General features: G+C 37.4%; 1 protein-coding gene across 4 annotated transcripts in view; it reads right to left on the reverse strand.

Moving 5' to 3' along the window:
- The window catches only part of myo9aa (myosin IXAa), a 184,030-nt gene that overhangs the window by 27,729 nt on the left and 138,830 nt on the right, over nt 1-17,471 (reverse strand). For all 4 annotated transcript variants that reach the window (XM_079598576.1, XM_079598578.1, XM_079598577.1 and 1 more), the window contains 7 exons: nt 14,723-15,030; nt 12,576-12,754; nt 9,874-11,014; nt 7,728-7,815; nt 7,417-7,557; nt 4,070-4,170; nt 2,820-2,950 (listed from right to left, as the gene is read on the reverse strand). In XM_079598576.1, coding sequence (XP_079454702.1) covers nt 2,820-2,950; nt 4,070-4,170; nt 7,417-7,557; nt 7,728-7,815; nt 9,874-11,014; nt 12,576-12,754; nt 14,723-15,030 — 2,089 coding nt within the window. The remainder of the gene's footprint in view (nt 1-2,819; nt 2,951-4,069; nt 4,171-7,416; nt 7,558-7,727; nt 7,816-9,873; nt 11,015-12,575; nt 12,755-14,722; nt 15,031-17,471) is intronic.

Consider the following 17,471-nt stretch of genomic DNA (forward strand, 5'->3'; position numbering starts at 1 on the left):
GTTACGGTGGCCGACGGGAAGTGATTCGTCGTCTGAGACAGCAGAGAGTACAGAGAGTTTCTTTACAGATTAAGAAATTATGTTTACTTAATTAATCAGTAAAATTATATGCTATTGTGAATATTATTGTTACTTGTTCATCATTGTGTCAGTTTTATTCACTGACTTAAGCTCGCTTCATTGCACGAAGAACAACAGTGACGAAACGCGTTTGTCCGTTTAGGGCCACCGTAGAAACATGACAGCGCATTTCGATAGTAGATAGAAATGGCTCATTCTAAGGTAATAAAAACATAACGGCTCATTATGTAAGGTCTTTATAGACCCCTTTTCAGTTAGTAAACAAGGTGACGTTTTATTGTGGGCGGAGCTTAGGTGGTTGCAGAACGATCCCTCCGGCCGCTTCACTAACGTAGTTTGCAAGTTTTGTTAGCTTGTTTTTTTTTAACAATGACTGGAGAAAATCCGATTTTATCTTAATGTGCAAGCTCACACACACTGTCCAGGACCGCGATTGTTATTTGCAAAAGTTAATTTTAACGGACGGCACCAGATTGGCCGACCCGTATACGCTCACTCAGTGATGGACGATCTGACAGGATTAACGTTAACACCGCCTCCAGTTGAGAAGCCTGACATCTACACTAGGGTGACCACCATCAAATGAACCAAATGCGGGACGATTCTAAGTTTGTGTGGGACAATGTGGGACATGTTACCAACACTAAAACATAACCTGAAACTGTTATATAATGTCTACCTAACTTAATAAAACAATTTATTCTGCCTTTTAGCTGATAAAAATGAAATTACATTGACAGTCTTATATGTTAAGAATATATTAAACCAAAAACTTTCATATTTTTAGACAACCACAATTAAAAATTTAAATTAACCTAATTATCCATTTGTTTTCTGACAGGGAACACATGGAACGAATCAGCGGTCCACATTTTGATTGACAGCCGTCACAACCTACTAGTGACCGTGTTTACACCTTTCTTCTCAACCATTGGATAGGATTTAAAAAACGGCTGTTGTATTTGTACTTCTGACGAAGCGCTGTTAAATATAGGTGGAAAGCTATGCCGCAAAAAGAATAAATAAAATGCTTTTTAAAAGGGCAAAAGAACGCATGAACGTTTTCTTAATATGATAATTAAAAACCAACAGACTGATGAAAATGCGAGACATTTTCTCAATATGCGACGTGCGGGACAAGGGGTGAAAATGCTGTGCGGTACAACGCTAAGCGGGACGGGTGGTCACCCTAATCTACACCGACCCGATAGAGAAACCGAGTGTAAGAGAAACTGAGGGTGTATACATCTTCAGATGATCTATGCGCTGAATGCTCACGAGACTTGTGGTACGATCCGCAGTTCTGCCGAGCCAGCGCCGAGGCCAGAAGACGACAATGTAAAGAGTGACATTACGGTGCAATTTTAATGATGTGAATATTTTCTAGAAATAAAAATTCCAGATACAGCATATTAATTTTTCATCGATTCTTGCACCCAACAAGATGACATTTAATAATAATATTAATAATAATAATTTAAGCTCCTTTATTATGTAGCCGAATCTGTGCTGGTTTGTATTGGCCGCCTCCAGTTCTCCCTTTGTTTTGCCTCCAGCTAACTGTGACGTCGGCTCGACATTGGTCTATACACCACTGATAATATAGTTATGTATATGATATTGCATTTCTGTCAACAGATCCTCCTAAATATTACACAATGCACCTTTAAGTAAGCAATAAGGTACTCGAGGCTACTGCTGTATCGTGAATAAGTCACGTGTCACTTATTGCTTTTATTAAACGGTTACCACACAATACAAATATTAAAGCCAAAAAAATGTATCAATGCAACTTTCATGAAGTAAATCACTAAAAGCCTTCCTTCCTGTCCATATTTTTGACCAATTTTGGACTAGAAGTTACAGTATTTCGCCTTTAGATGGCGGCACAGACTGTCTTTATGAGCGAGTCAATCAGTAGAGAAGACTTTTATATTGTAAGGACTCAAACTTGTTGTGAACACGGAGAAGCAAGAATCTGACAAGTGACTAGTGTCAGAACACGGGAAAACCCTTAACCTAAGTGTTAAAAGGACCAGATATCACAGCGGACATTCAAACTGATTTTTTTATTACAAATATAGGACTGACCTGAAGGAAAATGCTTTATCTACTGTAATGCAGGTACACTCGCTCTCTCATAATACTCTACTATACTGCTCCTTCTCAGTCGGCTGAGTTATGAATGAAGAGAACAGAGAGTTGATGGTTTCAGCGCGTCCTCTGATTGCAGTGTTGTGACTGAAATAGTGCGCGCGGGAGCACATGCGCAAAACAGTTTTGTAAAATGATTATGATCAAATAAAAATGATTGATATATAATTTTACAAAACTGTTTTGTGCATGTGTCTATACTTTCTGTCGTGCACTGGAGGATATGTCTGCTGCATTACTCCAAAACCAATCACTTAATGTATGGAGCTCAACCCAGCCATGTGTCTGGTTCTCAATTGTTTGACGGGCGTAGTAACAATAACTAAGGGGCGTGGCTTTTGCGAACGGTCAATTAACAATATTAATGAGAACAAACATGTGTTTACGTTGCTAAGAGCGGTTGCTAGGGGTGTTGTGTAGTGACACACAGAACCGTTGGGTGAAGCGGTCATAGCCGTGTTTTATCGTGAATGAAACACAGCTATTGACCAATCAGAATCAAGGACTGGAACTAACCGTTTTATAAATGACCAAAAAGGCTTTGTTCTCAATAAGCGTGAAACATGTTTTTCCTCTCATCTCACCCTCTTCCATCAGAAGAATGGCTTCAGCGTAATCTCCTTCCAGAGCATCACTGCCACACAACAGCCGCTCTCGCGAGGTCTTCTTCTCTCCATGCCTGGCCTTTCCCCAAAACCGCATTTTACCACGAACCCTGCAGACAACACAGATGTTCACAAATACTTTCATTTTGCCTTCATTAACTTTATGTTCTAATTTCCTTTCTTAAATAACCCCCCCCAAAAAAAAAATATTTGCATGAAAAAGAGACCGAATCTAAAGGCACCAGAGTGACTAACTTACGGTTACACTTTATTTTAAGGTGTCATTGTTACAGTGTAATTATATATTTAAGTTCTGAGTAATATTAAGCGACTACATGTACTTGCTATAGGGTTAGTGTAGGATTAGGATTTGGTTGAGGGTTAGTTGCATGTAATTATGAATAATTTAATAAATGTAAACATATTGAATAAATGTAAAATAAAGTGTTACCACAGAAACACTTAAAATAAGGTTCATTAGTTAACATTAGGTAATGTATTAACTAATAAGAACTAAGAATGAGCAATACATTTGTTACAGTATTTATTAATCTTTGTTAATACACTCTAAAAAATGCTGGGTTGTTTTAACCCAATTTTGGGTCAAATATGGACAAACCCAGCCGTTGGGTTAAATTTTTAAATTGCATTTTTGATCCAACGTTTGGGTTTGTCCATATTTGACCCAAAATTGGGTTAAAACAACTCAGCATTTTTTAGAGTGTAAAATACAGCTGTTCATTATTAGTCCATGTTAGTTCACAGTGTATTAACTAATGTTAACAAACACAACCTTTGATTTTAATAACGTATTTGTACACTCTAAAATATGCTGGGTTGTTTCAACCCAATTTTGGGTAAAATATGGACAAACCCAGCCGTTGGGTTAAATTTTTACATTACATTTTTAACCCAACGTTTGGGTTTGTCCATATTTTACCCAAAATTGGGTTGAAACAACCCAGCATTTTTTATTAAAGTGTAAATGTTGAAATTAACATTAACTAAGATTAATGAAGAAGCATTGTTGATGTTAATAACTAAGGTACATAACTAATGTTAACTAATGAACCTTATTGTAAAGTGTTAACAAAAACACTTTGGACATTCTTCATGAGGAAAAAAGGAAGAGAAAATACAGTGCTGGAACAATATAAGTAAATGAGTATTTTAGTCTCTTGTCTTGAATGTTCAAAACTAATTGTTTGTAAAAAAAAAAAAACGAGCACCTTCCGTCTCCGTGAGTGTTCTTCCTGGCGTCACTCTTGGCCAGCTCTCCGGTCGACGCGGTCTTATACATGTTCTTCTGCTCCTCAGCGGCGGTGACCGGCTGGAAGACATTACCATAGCAGAGCATGTCAGAGCAAAGATCTCGGCCTTCAATAGCTCTTCCTTTCACTTCAGCCACCATGTGCCGGAAGACAGTGTCATTTTAAAGCACGTAGAGCGGGCACGAAGAGTACAAACATGTTGCTCCTTGACAGTCTGAAGGCACTAAGTGTTTAAATCAATTTATTCTGCAACACTAATGCACTGATACTGACCAGCAGCACACAATGAAAGTGCACTTTAATGATAGCATATGACTAGGACAACAAAATAACTTCTGAACTCTTAAAAACACACACACACACACACACACACACACACACACACACACACACACACACACACACACACACACACACACACACACACACACACAGTTAAATGGGTCATTCTACAAAACTGGTACCTTTTGTGTAAAATAACAACCTAATATAAACTATAAATATAATAAATAAATATAAATATAAATATAAACTAATATATTATATAGACTCATTACATGCAAAGTGTGATATTTCAAGCCTTTATTTGTTATAATTTTGACGATTATGGCTTACAGCTTATGAAAACCCCAAATTCAAAATTATAATATTGTGAAAAGGTTTTCATAAGCTGTAAGCCATAATCATCAAAATTATAACAAATAAAGGCTTGAAATATCTCACTTTGCATGTAATGAGTCTATATAATATATTAGTTTCACCTTTTAAGTTGAATTACTGAAATAAATGAACTTTTGCACGATGTTATAATTTGTCGAGTTTCTCCTGTATTTTAATGAGCACAAACCAATAATAAGTAAACAAACTGGAAACACTGTCAACCTTGCTACTCGAACTTAACTTGCATTAATGTAATTACCACGTTGATATGGAAGAGGCATCAGTTTCATACAAAGACCCAGATGGTGATTGAACTGACTATAGGCATGAAATGTTATAAAGAACTTCTGGAATAATAAAAGCCAGCAGAAAACTTCCGGTGTGTCGGTATCTTCATGTCCTGAGGCGGCTTTAACAGCATCAATAGTGTAATACTCAGTTTATAATCAGAATATAGTCACTTAAATACACATTGAATTAGTTATTCAAACGTAAGACGACATAAAAAAGACGCGTCTCTTCGTGTTCTTCCTCGCTGTGAATTAAAGTTTAATTGTGCACTTTAATTAAATTCATTTAACAAAATGGTCGTTTCTGGCAGATTCTGTGATTATAAAGGGAGATGCGGCGCTCGCTTTCTGTGTAATTCATTCACAGGTTGAAGAAAAGTTATTGTTGACTTTTCCAACGTCATACTTAACTACAAAGAAGCGCAAAAAATTTGACTATTTTTAGACGTAGTGATTTTATAATGTTTAATATTCATCCAAAAGCGAAACGTGTGAACAAATATTACATGAAATGGTCAATATGAGCCAATAAATGCTCCTCTGCCGCCATCTACTGGTCATAGTGGTAATTTATGTGTTTTTTTGTTTTTTTTATGAAAGTGTTTTCTATCAAATGTTGAATTTCCTACGTCTTGAAATGTTTGGATATACAAATGGGGCAGATCTCAGGAGGATGAGCAAATAATGTTTTTGGTCATCACATTAAAAATAACATTGCAAATGCTGGAAAAATGTTGCGTGAGCGTGTCCAGTTACAGACAGTGTTTCTTATTCAAACGTTCTCATTAGTCTTGAATGCAATCAATAAAACTGGTTTATTGGCAAATTAGGCAAGTGAGATAACTGCATTAAAATATAACCACATTAAAAAGTCGATGTTCACCGGAAATGTCCAAGCTGGCTTATTGAAAACCAGGAAGTAACTGTGCAGTTCTACTGAAATGTTAATCAAGAAGACTGGAAAGTGTATTAAAAAGAGGGCTACAGAAAAGGAAAAGAAGAACATTGCGCCATGCCAGCTCCACAGCTTTAGCCTGGCTGCAGAGGAGGAGACAGAGCGAGATGTTAAACAGTGAAGCTGGCAGTGAAGAAAGCAGTCGGATGTCCTGGTTGTTCAGGAAGAAGCGATACCTATACAGTAAATAGCACAGCGGTTACGTCTAGGCAAGCAGTGTGCTCAGATCGTGAAGAGTGCTGTGGGTTACACATCTCACATCAGGAGAGGAGAGCAAACTTCTGATGGAAGCCGTCCAGATCTGTGTGGCTGATCTATGCGCCAATGTGTAGATGAACAATTCTGGCTCAAATTGTATTATTTTATTTTTTTTTAGTGCTGGGAAACTATTAATCACATCCAAAATAAAAGTTTGTGTTTACAAAATATATGTGTATGTACATATACACATATATGTACAATTATTTTGTATGTGTATATATATTTTTATTCATCTATAAATACATACATATGCATGTATATGATTAAGGAAAATGTGTTATTTTATATATATATATATTAGGGCTGTCAAAAGATTAATCGCGATTAATCGCATCCAAAATAAAAGTTTGAGTTTATGTGTGTGTACTGTGTATAATTATTATGTATAAATACACACACATTCAAGTATATATTTAAGAAATATTTGCATTTATATACTGTATATACATTTATATAATTTATATTATATATAAATATTTTATATGTAAATATAACCAATTTTTCTTAAATATATACATGATTGTGTGTGTTTTTATATATATAGATAATTATACACAGTACACACACATATATTATGTATTATAACACAAACTTTTATTTTGGATGCGATTAATTACGATTAATCTTTTGACAGCCCTAATATATATATATTAGTTCTGGGCAACTATTAAATCACATCCAAAATAAAAGTTTGTGTTTACATAATATATGTGTGTGTACTGTGTATAATTATTTTGTATATATAAACACACACATATGCATGTATATATTTAAGGACAATTTGTTATTTATATACAAAATAATTATACACAGTACACACACATATATATTATGTAAACACAAACTTTTATTTTGGATGTGATTAATAGTTGCCCAGCATTAATAATTTTGTTTTTAAAATTAGGGTAGTCAAAGTTAACTCCTTCCTCATGAGACAAAAAAACGAATTCGGAAATGATTTTTGCAGAACAACACCAGCCATCACAGATAAGAATAGTTTTCAAAAGGTGTTTGTGCATCTGAAGTTGAAGACTGTCTCCTTGAGCTGGACAGAGAGGGTCAGTAAGGCGATCTATCAGCTTCTTCTGGAAGAGTTAGAGAGAGAGACCTGCGTGCGCTAGATCACACCATTGAATTACCATTTCCGAGTCACTGTGACAAGCCTCTAGAGGAGTCTCATCACACTCCTCGTCCTCTGACTCCCCCTCGACTGAGCCGCGGGTCATGAAGTCTGAGCGCGTCCGCGCCATACGGGCTTTTTTATGACCCGGTCGGCCAACCTAATCAACCAAATGATAATAACACAAGTGAAGCTGCTCCCTCGGTCATCAAGGTCAGGTGACCCCACCAAGAGTTAGAAAGAGCTCAAAGACAAATGTATTCATTAATGAGGGGGAAAGAAAGCGAGAAGACGTTTAAAGTCCGCCATGAGCTGAAGTGTCTCTCTTACCTCACTCTTAGTGGGTTTGTAACCCAAGAGGCTCACTCCGTCCTGGACTCCTGGAGCTTTCCCTTGATTGGCTATGTCCTTATCCAACCTAAAAGAAGTTCAAAGGTTACAGTGTTTCTGCAAGTTTAATGATAGTAGATTTTAGACTTTTTAAGTGAAGACATTTTAAAGGTGCACTGTGTAATTTCTAGCAGCATCTAGTGGTGAGGTTGCGAATTGCACCCAACAGAAGTTACGGTGGCCGACAGGAAGTGATGTCATCGTCTGAGACAACAGAGTAGCCAGTTGAGCAATGAGTTTTCTTTACCAATATAAATTAAGAGATTATGTTTACATAACTATTCAGTAAAACGATGTTATTGTGAATATTATTGTTACTTGTTCATCATTGTGTCAGTGTTTTATTCATTGCACAAAGAACAATAGTGACGAAACGCGTTTGTCCGTTAGGGCCACCGTAGAAACATGTCGATGTAAGCGGACCCGCGGTTTGTGTGCTGTATTCATTGTACCGTAACTCTTCAACCGTTTGCACTATCAAAACCATTCAAATTGCCCCTGACAGTAGACAACATGCGCTTTTCGGCAATATACGGCTTATTATGGTAATTTCTTGCTTTCCGTCAGCAAATGACAGCGGGCTTTCTGGCAGAGCGGGAAGAAAGGATTTGAACCGAGAGATACGAAGCGCGTGTTCGAGTGTTTTGGATTGCATAAAATTATAAAAGAAATGAATAAATACATGACGAAAGAAGTGGTAGACAGCAGAAGAGGGGATTGGGATGATTTTTAATGAAACTTGGGAGGCGGATGGCCGTTACTTTTTCACGTATCTTTACATGAGGTGTATGCATGTGTGTGTGTGCGTGCCTAATATGAATGGACGCATTTGTATGTGTGTGTGTATGAAAAAAAGTGTCCTAAATGAAAACTGTGCAACCCAATGTCACAAAAAGACTTGTATAGTTGTATTATACTTCATTCTCCAACTTTAGAGTGTTAGTTTCTTTCGTTCGTGATTTTTCTGTTTTTTTCTAAATAAAAATCGGAATTTTATTCTCGTTTTTTTTTATTTGTGTCTATTTAAATTGTATTTACAAACTCACCACACACAATAATGGTCAATAACTGGAATCTGTTGAAAGCTAATCTTTTTCTGAAAAAGATGACAACTTGCACATGAAGATAGCACATTGTTTTAGAATTTTACAGTCAAAAATCAAAATAATAAATAATAATAATCTCAGAAAATAAGCGTTCAGTGAGATTTAGTTTGGGCGCAGTACCACACTTCTCCACTAGTGCTGCCCATACAAGGGCGCCTCCATTTCCATATGTTGTTTGAGTGATCTGAACTAGAGGATGGATACCCGACCCGGGCTCGGTCACATCAGCGCGACAAGGCATTGAACATTTAAAATTTAAAACAGCTTATGTAGGTAGCCAATGTGCCTGATGCTTTCACTTGATGCAAACGATCGTTTTTGTGATTAAAATACATGTAAAATATTACCATAACATCCGTCTTCCTGTGTGCGGACATTTGTTTATGTAGCCATGACAACGAAACACGTGCATAACGTGCGCGCGCTTGTGTTAAGAGCGCTTGTTGCTCCGTGCTCTAATGCGCTCATCCTGTTGACATTTCTGATTGCCTTCCTAAAGTTGCTTAATAAAAGCGGCTTTCCACACAAACAAACGTACAATTGTCATTAGTATGAGGAAAAAAATGGGGTTTTAACTGCCGGTCTCGGGTCGGGCTCGAACATAAATATCTTTATGCCTGTCGGGCTCGGGTCGGGTTCGGTTACTGCTCTGTCGGACGCGGGCCGGGCTCGGACAGAAAAATTCGGCCCGATCCGCACTCTAATCTGAACCATCATTTTGACAATTTTCATACAATTTATGAAGTAGACATCCTATTCAGAAGTAGTATTGGAAGTTTGGCAGATTTTGAAATTAATTCGACCTCTAAGAAACACAAAAGATCACGTATGTGCATTATAGCTTGCTGCCACATCACTAATGCTGAATCTAATTTTTTTTCATTATATTTAAAACATTTTCAGACCTTTTTTTCTAAAACAATTGAATGGATGCTTAGGGTTAAAAGCTCTATATAAAGAGGTGACTTGACTCGACTTACTTTGAGATGGGAAGCTTGGCCTTTGGAGAAAAGAAAATGTTGGCAGGCCTCTCAGACACGCTGATGTTGGACGGCTTGTTGATTCTCCTTCTGGCTTCATCTCCTCTGGATTCCAGGGTCAACTTCGGCGCCCATCCTTCGGCTACGCTGCGGCTGTCCTTCGGTCGCTCTCTGAGGAGTGACGGAGCATCTTCTCTTCCTGAAACCACAGTCTGTGAGCTGAGATCAGCCTCGGGTTGAGCCATTGGAGCAGGTCCGAATCGATCCGCCTCTTCTAGTCTCTGTTCAATCCTCTGCAGAGCCTCGACTCTCTGCTTCTCGAACATCTCCCGGTCGTACTGCGCCAAATGCTTGCGCTGTTCTTCGAGGATGTGTTTCTGCTGCCGGATCTGCTCCATCATCTCTCTTTCGCTCTGTTGCTGCTGATGTTTCTGGCGCTCTTGCTTCTCCTCGTTGAGCTTCTCGAGCTTTTCCAGCACATAAAGACTGTCTCTGCTTGGCTGCGCAGGACTGGTCTGGACGGCACTATCTTTAACCTCAGGAAGCTTCAAATCCACGTCATCTACGACGCTTTCCTTCTGCATGCTAATGACCACGACCATCGGCCTCCGCGTCGACTCCTTGTCTTTCACAGGCTTGCTAAGATGCCCCGGCGCGGACACATTAGCGCTAGACTTTACGATTAAAGAGCTGCTTTCTGATGGGGGAGGAGTGTAGAAAGTAGGGAGCGAGTTTAGTTTTCCAGGAAGCTGAGCTTGGCCAGACGGTTCTGATAAGATGTTAGAAGGGAAAGTGGATTCGGGAATGTCGGAGAACACATCATGTTGGTCTGGGACGGAAGAAGGAGAACCGAGATCCTCTGGTTCGGCACAAGGTGCCTTGTCTTTTAAATACTCGTCTATATTGAGCAGCTCAAAGCTGCCTCTGGAGCTCTGGCTGTCCGGTGTTCCCTGAGGAGAGTGAACGATCTCGCTGACCAGATCCATTTCTCCAGTGGACCGAACCTTAAGAAGCTCCAGGCTGAACTTGGCTTGCTCCAGCTCGCGCATCCGGCGGCTTTCCCGTTTGGCTCTCGTCCTCTGGTTGGGATCCTCCAGAGTTCGGGGTCTTTCTCGGATCGGCACTTCAGAAGTCGGTTGTACTATAAATAATAATAATGTTTAATTTATATAGCGCCTTTCCAAAGCTTAAGGACACTTCACAATAACAGTAAAGAATCAGTTCATGCATAATAAATGTGGAATAGACATTTGCCCAGTCCAAGAAATGAGCGATTGCAGTTGCATGTCGCATTTTAATCGAATACTTCAGAAACAAAAACACAACACTTTGTACAGACACCACAGAAGGTGGGCAGTTGAATGTAAAAGACTATAGGCCAATTCACACCAAGAACGATAACTATAACGATAACAATACAAGGCTCGAAATTGCGACCAAAATATGCTCCTGAAATTTAATCTGTGTGACCTAAAAATATATTTGGGAGCATTTGTGCGAGTGCAAATAATGGTTGTGGTGCGACCTGCTTTCATTTCTCAACAAAACGTTTGCAAATTACTGCACAGCGAGTACCTTATGTGCGCTGATACCCGGTGGCCGGACCATCATTCTATCCAACGTTACATAACCAATCAAACTTCATCCTTACGTTCTTAACTTTAAAGCAGATTTTAGATTAACGGTAAAAAAACCCCCCAATCAGTTCATGCATAATAAATGTGGAATAGACGTTTGCCCAGTCTGAGAAATGAGCGATTGCAGTTGCATGTCGCATTTAAATTGAATACAAACAGAAACAATAACCAGAAACGAACACATAACACTTTGTACAGACAGCACAGAAGGTGGGCAGTCGAATGTAAAAGACTATAGGCCCATTCACACCAAGAGCGATAACTATAACGATATTTTCATCCACAGCAACGAACGATAACGGTCCGTTTAATCTAAGCTCGCGGGCTGCGGTTTCAGAGTGTGTAAACCGTCACTGAACATGTTTTTGCTGTTCTTGTTGCATTTACACAGCTTTAACCAGCAGATGTCCTCAGCATGCTGTCTTTTGAGTGAAGCTAGTGTAATCGAGCTAATAATCTAACAGTGAATTTAGCTGACGTAGTCAATATAGTGGAATAAAAACAACACCTAAAGTTAGTCTTTTTCACAGCAAATTCAAAGGAAGCAAGACAATGTTGTTGAAACGAGCGCTGGATACCTGAGGTAGTAATACTTCTCACCATTCATTCAGAACATTGTTTTCCACATCCATTTACTTGAAAAGGGGCTTGACTGTCAAACTGTGTTGGATTTTCTGGACCTCGGCGATTAACTTCTCCACAATGTTGTCTGCCGGTTTAAATGTGCGAGTCCTTAAATAAGAATGGATTCTGGATTCTGATTGGCTGTCAGTGTTTTATCGTTCGACAGCTGGACAAAAAAAAAAAACTCCTAAAAGTGATCCCGAAGATATTGCATATCTTTATCATTACAGTTGTGGTGTGAACTGTCCTATTCTTTAATATGGAGAACGATTTTTAAAACTATATCTTTATAGTTATCGTCGTTGGTGTGAACGGGCCTTAATGTTGCGCAAGGAAACATTATGACTGTAATACAGAGTTATGGAAAGTGTTTAAGAGAAACATGTCATGACTGATAATACTGTTTAAACACATGGGTTTTGAGTTGTACTATCCCCGTACCTTCCGTCTCCATCTCTTCGGAAACATCTCCACTGAGGACCGGTTTGCTCCGGTCCTGCTCCTCATAGGAGTCTTCCCACAAACCCATGTCTGTAAGCTGGTCCTCTTCTGTTAACAGATCGGTTTTTCCATTCGGCAGCTGAGTGGTTTTTAATCTCTGCTCTTGAAGTTCTCGGAATCTGAAAAATGTAAAGATAATCCCAATAAAAAGAGTTATTTTCAGTAAAAGACCATCTCTACACAGGATTTACAATGGGGGAAATCCTTTTGCACACATGATGGATAGATGCACTTTATGATGGATAGATGCACTTTATGATGAATAGATGCACTTTTATGATGGATAGATGCACTTTTATGATGAATAGATGCACTTTTATGATGAATAGATGCACTTTTATGATGGATAGATGCACTTTTATGATGGATAGATGCACTTTTATCATGGATAGATGCACTTTTATGATGGATAGATGCACTTTATGATGAATAGATGCACTTTTATGATGGATAGATGCACTTTTATGATGGATAGATGCACTTTTATGATGGATAGATGCACTTTATGATGAATAGATGCACTTTTATGATGGATAGATGCACTTTTATCATGGATAGATGCACTTTTATGATGGATAGATGCACTTTTATGATGGATAGATGCACTTTTATCATGGATAGATGCACTTTTATGATGGATAGATGCACTTTATGATGAATAGATGCACTTTTATGATGGATAGATGCACTTTTATGATGGATAGATGCACTTTATGATGAATAGATGCACTTTTATGATGAATAGATGCACTTTTATGATGGATAGATGCACTTTTATGATGGATAGATGCACTTTATGATGAATAGATGCACTTTTATGATGGATAGATGCACTTTTATCATGGATAGATGCACTTTTATCATGGATAGATGCACTTTATGATGAATAGATGCACTTTTATGATGAATAGATGCACTTTTATGATGAATAGATGCACTTTTATGATGAATAGATGCACTTTTATGATGAATAGATGCACTTTTATGATGGATAGATGCACTTATGATGGATATATGCACTTTTATGATGAATAGATGCACTTTTATGACTAATAGATGCACTTTTATGATGGATAGATGCACTTATGATGGATAGATGCACTTTTATGATGATAGATGCACTTTTATGATGGACAGATGCACTTTTATGATGGATAGATGCACTTTTATGACGGACAGATGCACTTTTATGATGATAGATGCACTTTTATGACGGACAGATGCACTTTTATGATGATAGATGCACTTTTATGATAGCTAGATGCACTTTTATGATGATAGATGCACTTTTATGATGAATAGATGCACTTTTATGATGAATAGATGCACTTTTATGACGGACAGATGCACTTTTATGACTAATAGATGCACTTTTATGATGAATAGATGCACTTTTATGATGAATAGATGCACTTTTATGATGAATAGATGCACTTTTATGATGAATAGATGCACTTTTATGATGAATAGATGCACTTTTTTAGCTTAAATCTGATGGTTGCAATCAACTGCCATTCTAAAGTTTGGAAGTGTCAGGATATGTATTAATATAACTATGATTGTATTCGTCTGAAAGAAGAAAGTCATATACACCTAGGATGGCATGAGGGTAAATAAATCATGGGCTAATTTTTACTTTAAAGTGAACTACTCCTTTAAAGAGGTGCTTTAATGCCCTTTTCACAAGTCTCTGATGTCCCCAGAGTGTGTGTGTGAAGTTTTAGCTCAAAATACCCACATATATTTTTATATAGCATGTTAAAATTGTCTCTTTTTGAGGGGAGCAAAAAATCTTCATTGATTAGCATATTCTGTCATGATAATCTATAAATTGTGTTCAGGGGGCGGGGTTTATGTAAATTCTAGGGTTGGTGATGTCACTAACCCATGAGGAATGTCGTGTAGTTCCTACCAGCCGTTTGTTGTAGTCCTTAAAAAGCAATTTCTTTAAAAGCAAATATCTTTGTTTTAACTTTGCAGATGTTGTTTATGTTCAAACAGCAACTAAAGTTAGAGAAGTGAAATCATAATCAACCACCCCTTTAAGCAATTTGTCTGAACACTGACGCCCTCTATAGAAAGCGTACCTCTGCCTCGCCAGATATCCTCGACCTGTCGCTTGCATGCGGATCGTGACGTCCCGCTGCCTGAGGTAAAGCTCTCTGGTCCTGTATCTTCTCCATTCAGTCTGGATCCGGAGAGCCGCTCGTTCCCGGCGACACAGCCTCCAGTTTCTCTGGATCAGCACGACTGCTTCTCTCCACAGCAAGAGTCTACGCCTCTCTCTGAAGCCTCTCCAGGCCGCCTGAACACACACCGCTGCCTCGCGCTGGACACGCGCCTCACACTCGAGCCTGCTGTCAATCTGAGACGCCTGAACGCTCCTCCACCAGCTCTACACCAGACAACAGCAGAGAGAGAGATACTGGCTCACATGCATTTAGGACAAAGGCACTTTTTCACATGCACTTTTTAGAAAATCAGTACTAAACGGTTATTTTACTACTTTGAGGAAATGCCAAGACGTCAATGTAAATAGTTTTAATATTAAAAAAATTATAAAAAAGGATCCATATGTCATAGACTTCCAATACTGAACTCCAGTAAGTAATTGCATGTATTGTTGGCGGATTAGAAGTGATATAAATACAGGAGTTGCAAGCTTTTTAGGTAATTTATGAACTAAAAAGCGTTTATCTTTTTATTTTCTTTATTTAAGAATAGTGTTTTTATTTAGTTTAGGGAAGAATGTTTTAGGATCCATTTATGTTATAGCAAGTCTATCCACATTAGCTACGTTTACATTGACACGTTTTTATTTCATTGGTTCGATGAATCCGAACGTAGTGTTTACATGAATGCTAAATAAAGTGATCGGTTGATGTGCGCGTTCATGTCACAAGCTTTAAATCTGATTTTATTTTATTTTTTAGTGCTGGGCAACTATTAATCGCGATTAATCGCACTGAAAATAAAAGTTTGTGTTTACCGTACATTATATATGTGTGTGTACTGTATACACATGCATGTATATATTAAAGAAAATGTGTTATTCATTTATAATATAATTTATGTATATACATGCAAATATTTCGAAACTATATACATGCATATGTATGTATTTATATATACAAAATAATTATACACAGTACACACACACATATATTACGTAAAAAATTTTTATTTTAGATGCGATTAATCGCAATTAATCATTGACCAGTGCTTTTTTTTTTTTTTTACATGCACAATGCACAGATATACATTTTCCCGCTGTTTGCAGATACTACTCTCCTACATTGCTTCCTTTTTTAGATTGTTTTAAAGAGCAGACTTAATATTGATCTATTTCGGGTCTTAATAAGGTTTGAAAACCCAAATACTATTTGACTTTCTTGTGTCAGAAACAGAAAGTTGCGCAGCTCTTTGTGTAACAGGGTAACCAGGGTATTTCTGCTTTTCTATAAGCGCCACCTACTGTCAGAGAGTGGATTTGCATATTTACATTCAGTCCATCAGCTGTTTTTCAGACAAATCACTTATAAAAATCAAACCAAATTGTTGTGCAAAGCATTATTTTTTTTGTAAACAGTCCTTAAGTGTAAAGTTCTTGCAAAGTAGATACACGTCTATGCTAATAGTCAAAAGAAAGTCTGGATTTCGGGATTTCTAATTCTAACCATTCTCCTACATTGCTTCTTTTGTTTGTTTTAAAGAGCGGCCTCAATATTGATCTATTTCGGGTATTAATAAGGAGACGACGAGCACATGAACCGTTGTGTCGCGCTGCTTATATTTATCGAGCAGTAAAAACGCCCCTTCCTGAAACACGTCTGTGGATGAGAGACAGGAACAAGGACTGGTGGGACGTTGTTCTGCTGCAATTCACAGACGATGAGTGGAAGGAGAATTTGAGAATAACACAATAACAATTTCTGTCTTCATTCTTTCAACAGAAACTCATTCCACGCGTCATACGTCATTTCTACATGTGCAGAACTTTCCAGATTTGGGTTTCAATCCGATCAAGTGTGTACATGTCCTCTCGATCAGATTCAGAAAAGATATAAACCACCCCTTACAATCCAAATGAAATTTTAATTTTAATTTCAGATTTGGCCAATTACAATCGGATTATTAGAGTAAATGCAGCTATTTTTTAAATAAAATACCTTGAATGGTGGAACAGACACTTCATATTCAGAGTTAAAATAATATTTATGTAATAAATATTTATTTAATAAGACGACTCGATGCCTGTGAAGAAGAGACGACCCAACGCCGGCGATATGTTATGCCTTAAATTAATAAATGATTAACTAACTGTATTTTGCGATGTACATTTCTGAAATGCATTTTCTGTAAAGCTGCTTTGAAACAATATGTATTGTGAAAAGGGCTATACAAATAAATTTGAAATTAATTAATATGATTGTATTTATTTATGCAAGTACTTCCGCTGTTTAAAAATTGAACCCAAATACCACGGTTCCCACACCTTCTGAATGACCAATGAATGAACTTCCATGAGTTTCCAGTCATTCATGACAACAGGATAATCATTTTATCATTAAACAGAAAAAAATTAAATTAAAACTACAAAAAAAAAAACATTCCCAATTAAAAAAAAAAAAAAAACGTTGGCCTATTTATGCAACTAATATAGCAATAGCACTCCTGATATTTCCAGGCTAAAGATTATCAGGATAATGATTTTATCACCATTGAACAAAATAAATAAAAATCTTTTAAAACTACAAAAAATACACTCCCAATAAAAAAATTAAAAAAACACTACTTTTATTTAATCAACTAAAATAGCAATAGCACTCCTGATAT

The sequence above is a fragment of the Phoxinus phoxinus genome, assembly GCF_949152265.1.
Source record: "Phoxinus phoxinus genome assembly, chromosome: 2".
Lineage (NCBI taxonomy): Eukaryota > Metazoa > Chordata > Actinopteri > Cypriniformes > Leuciscidae > Phoxinus > Phoxinus phoxinus.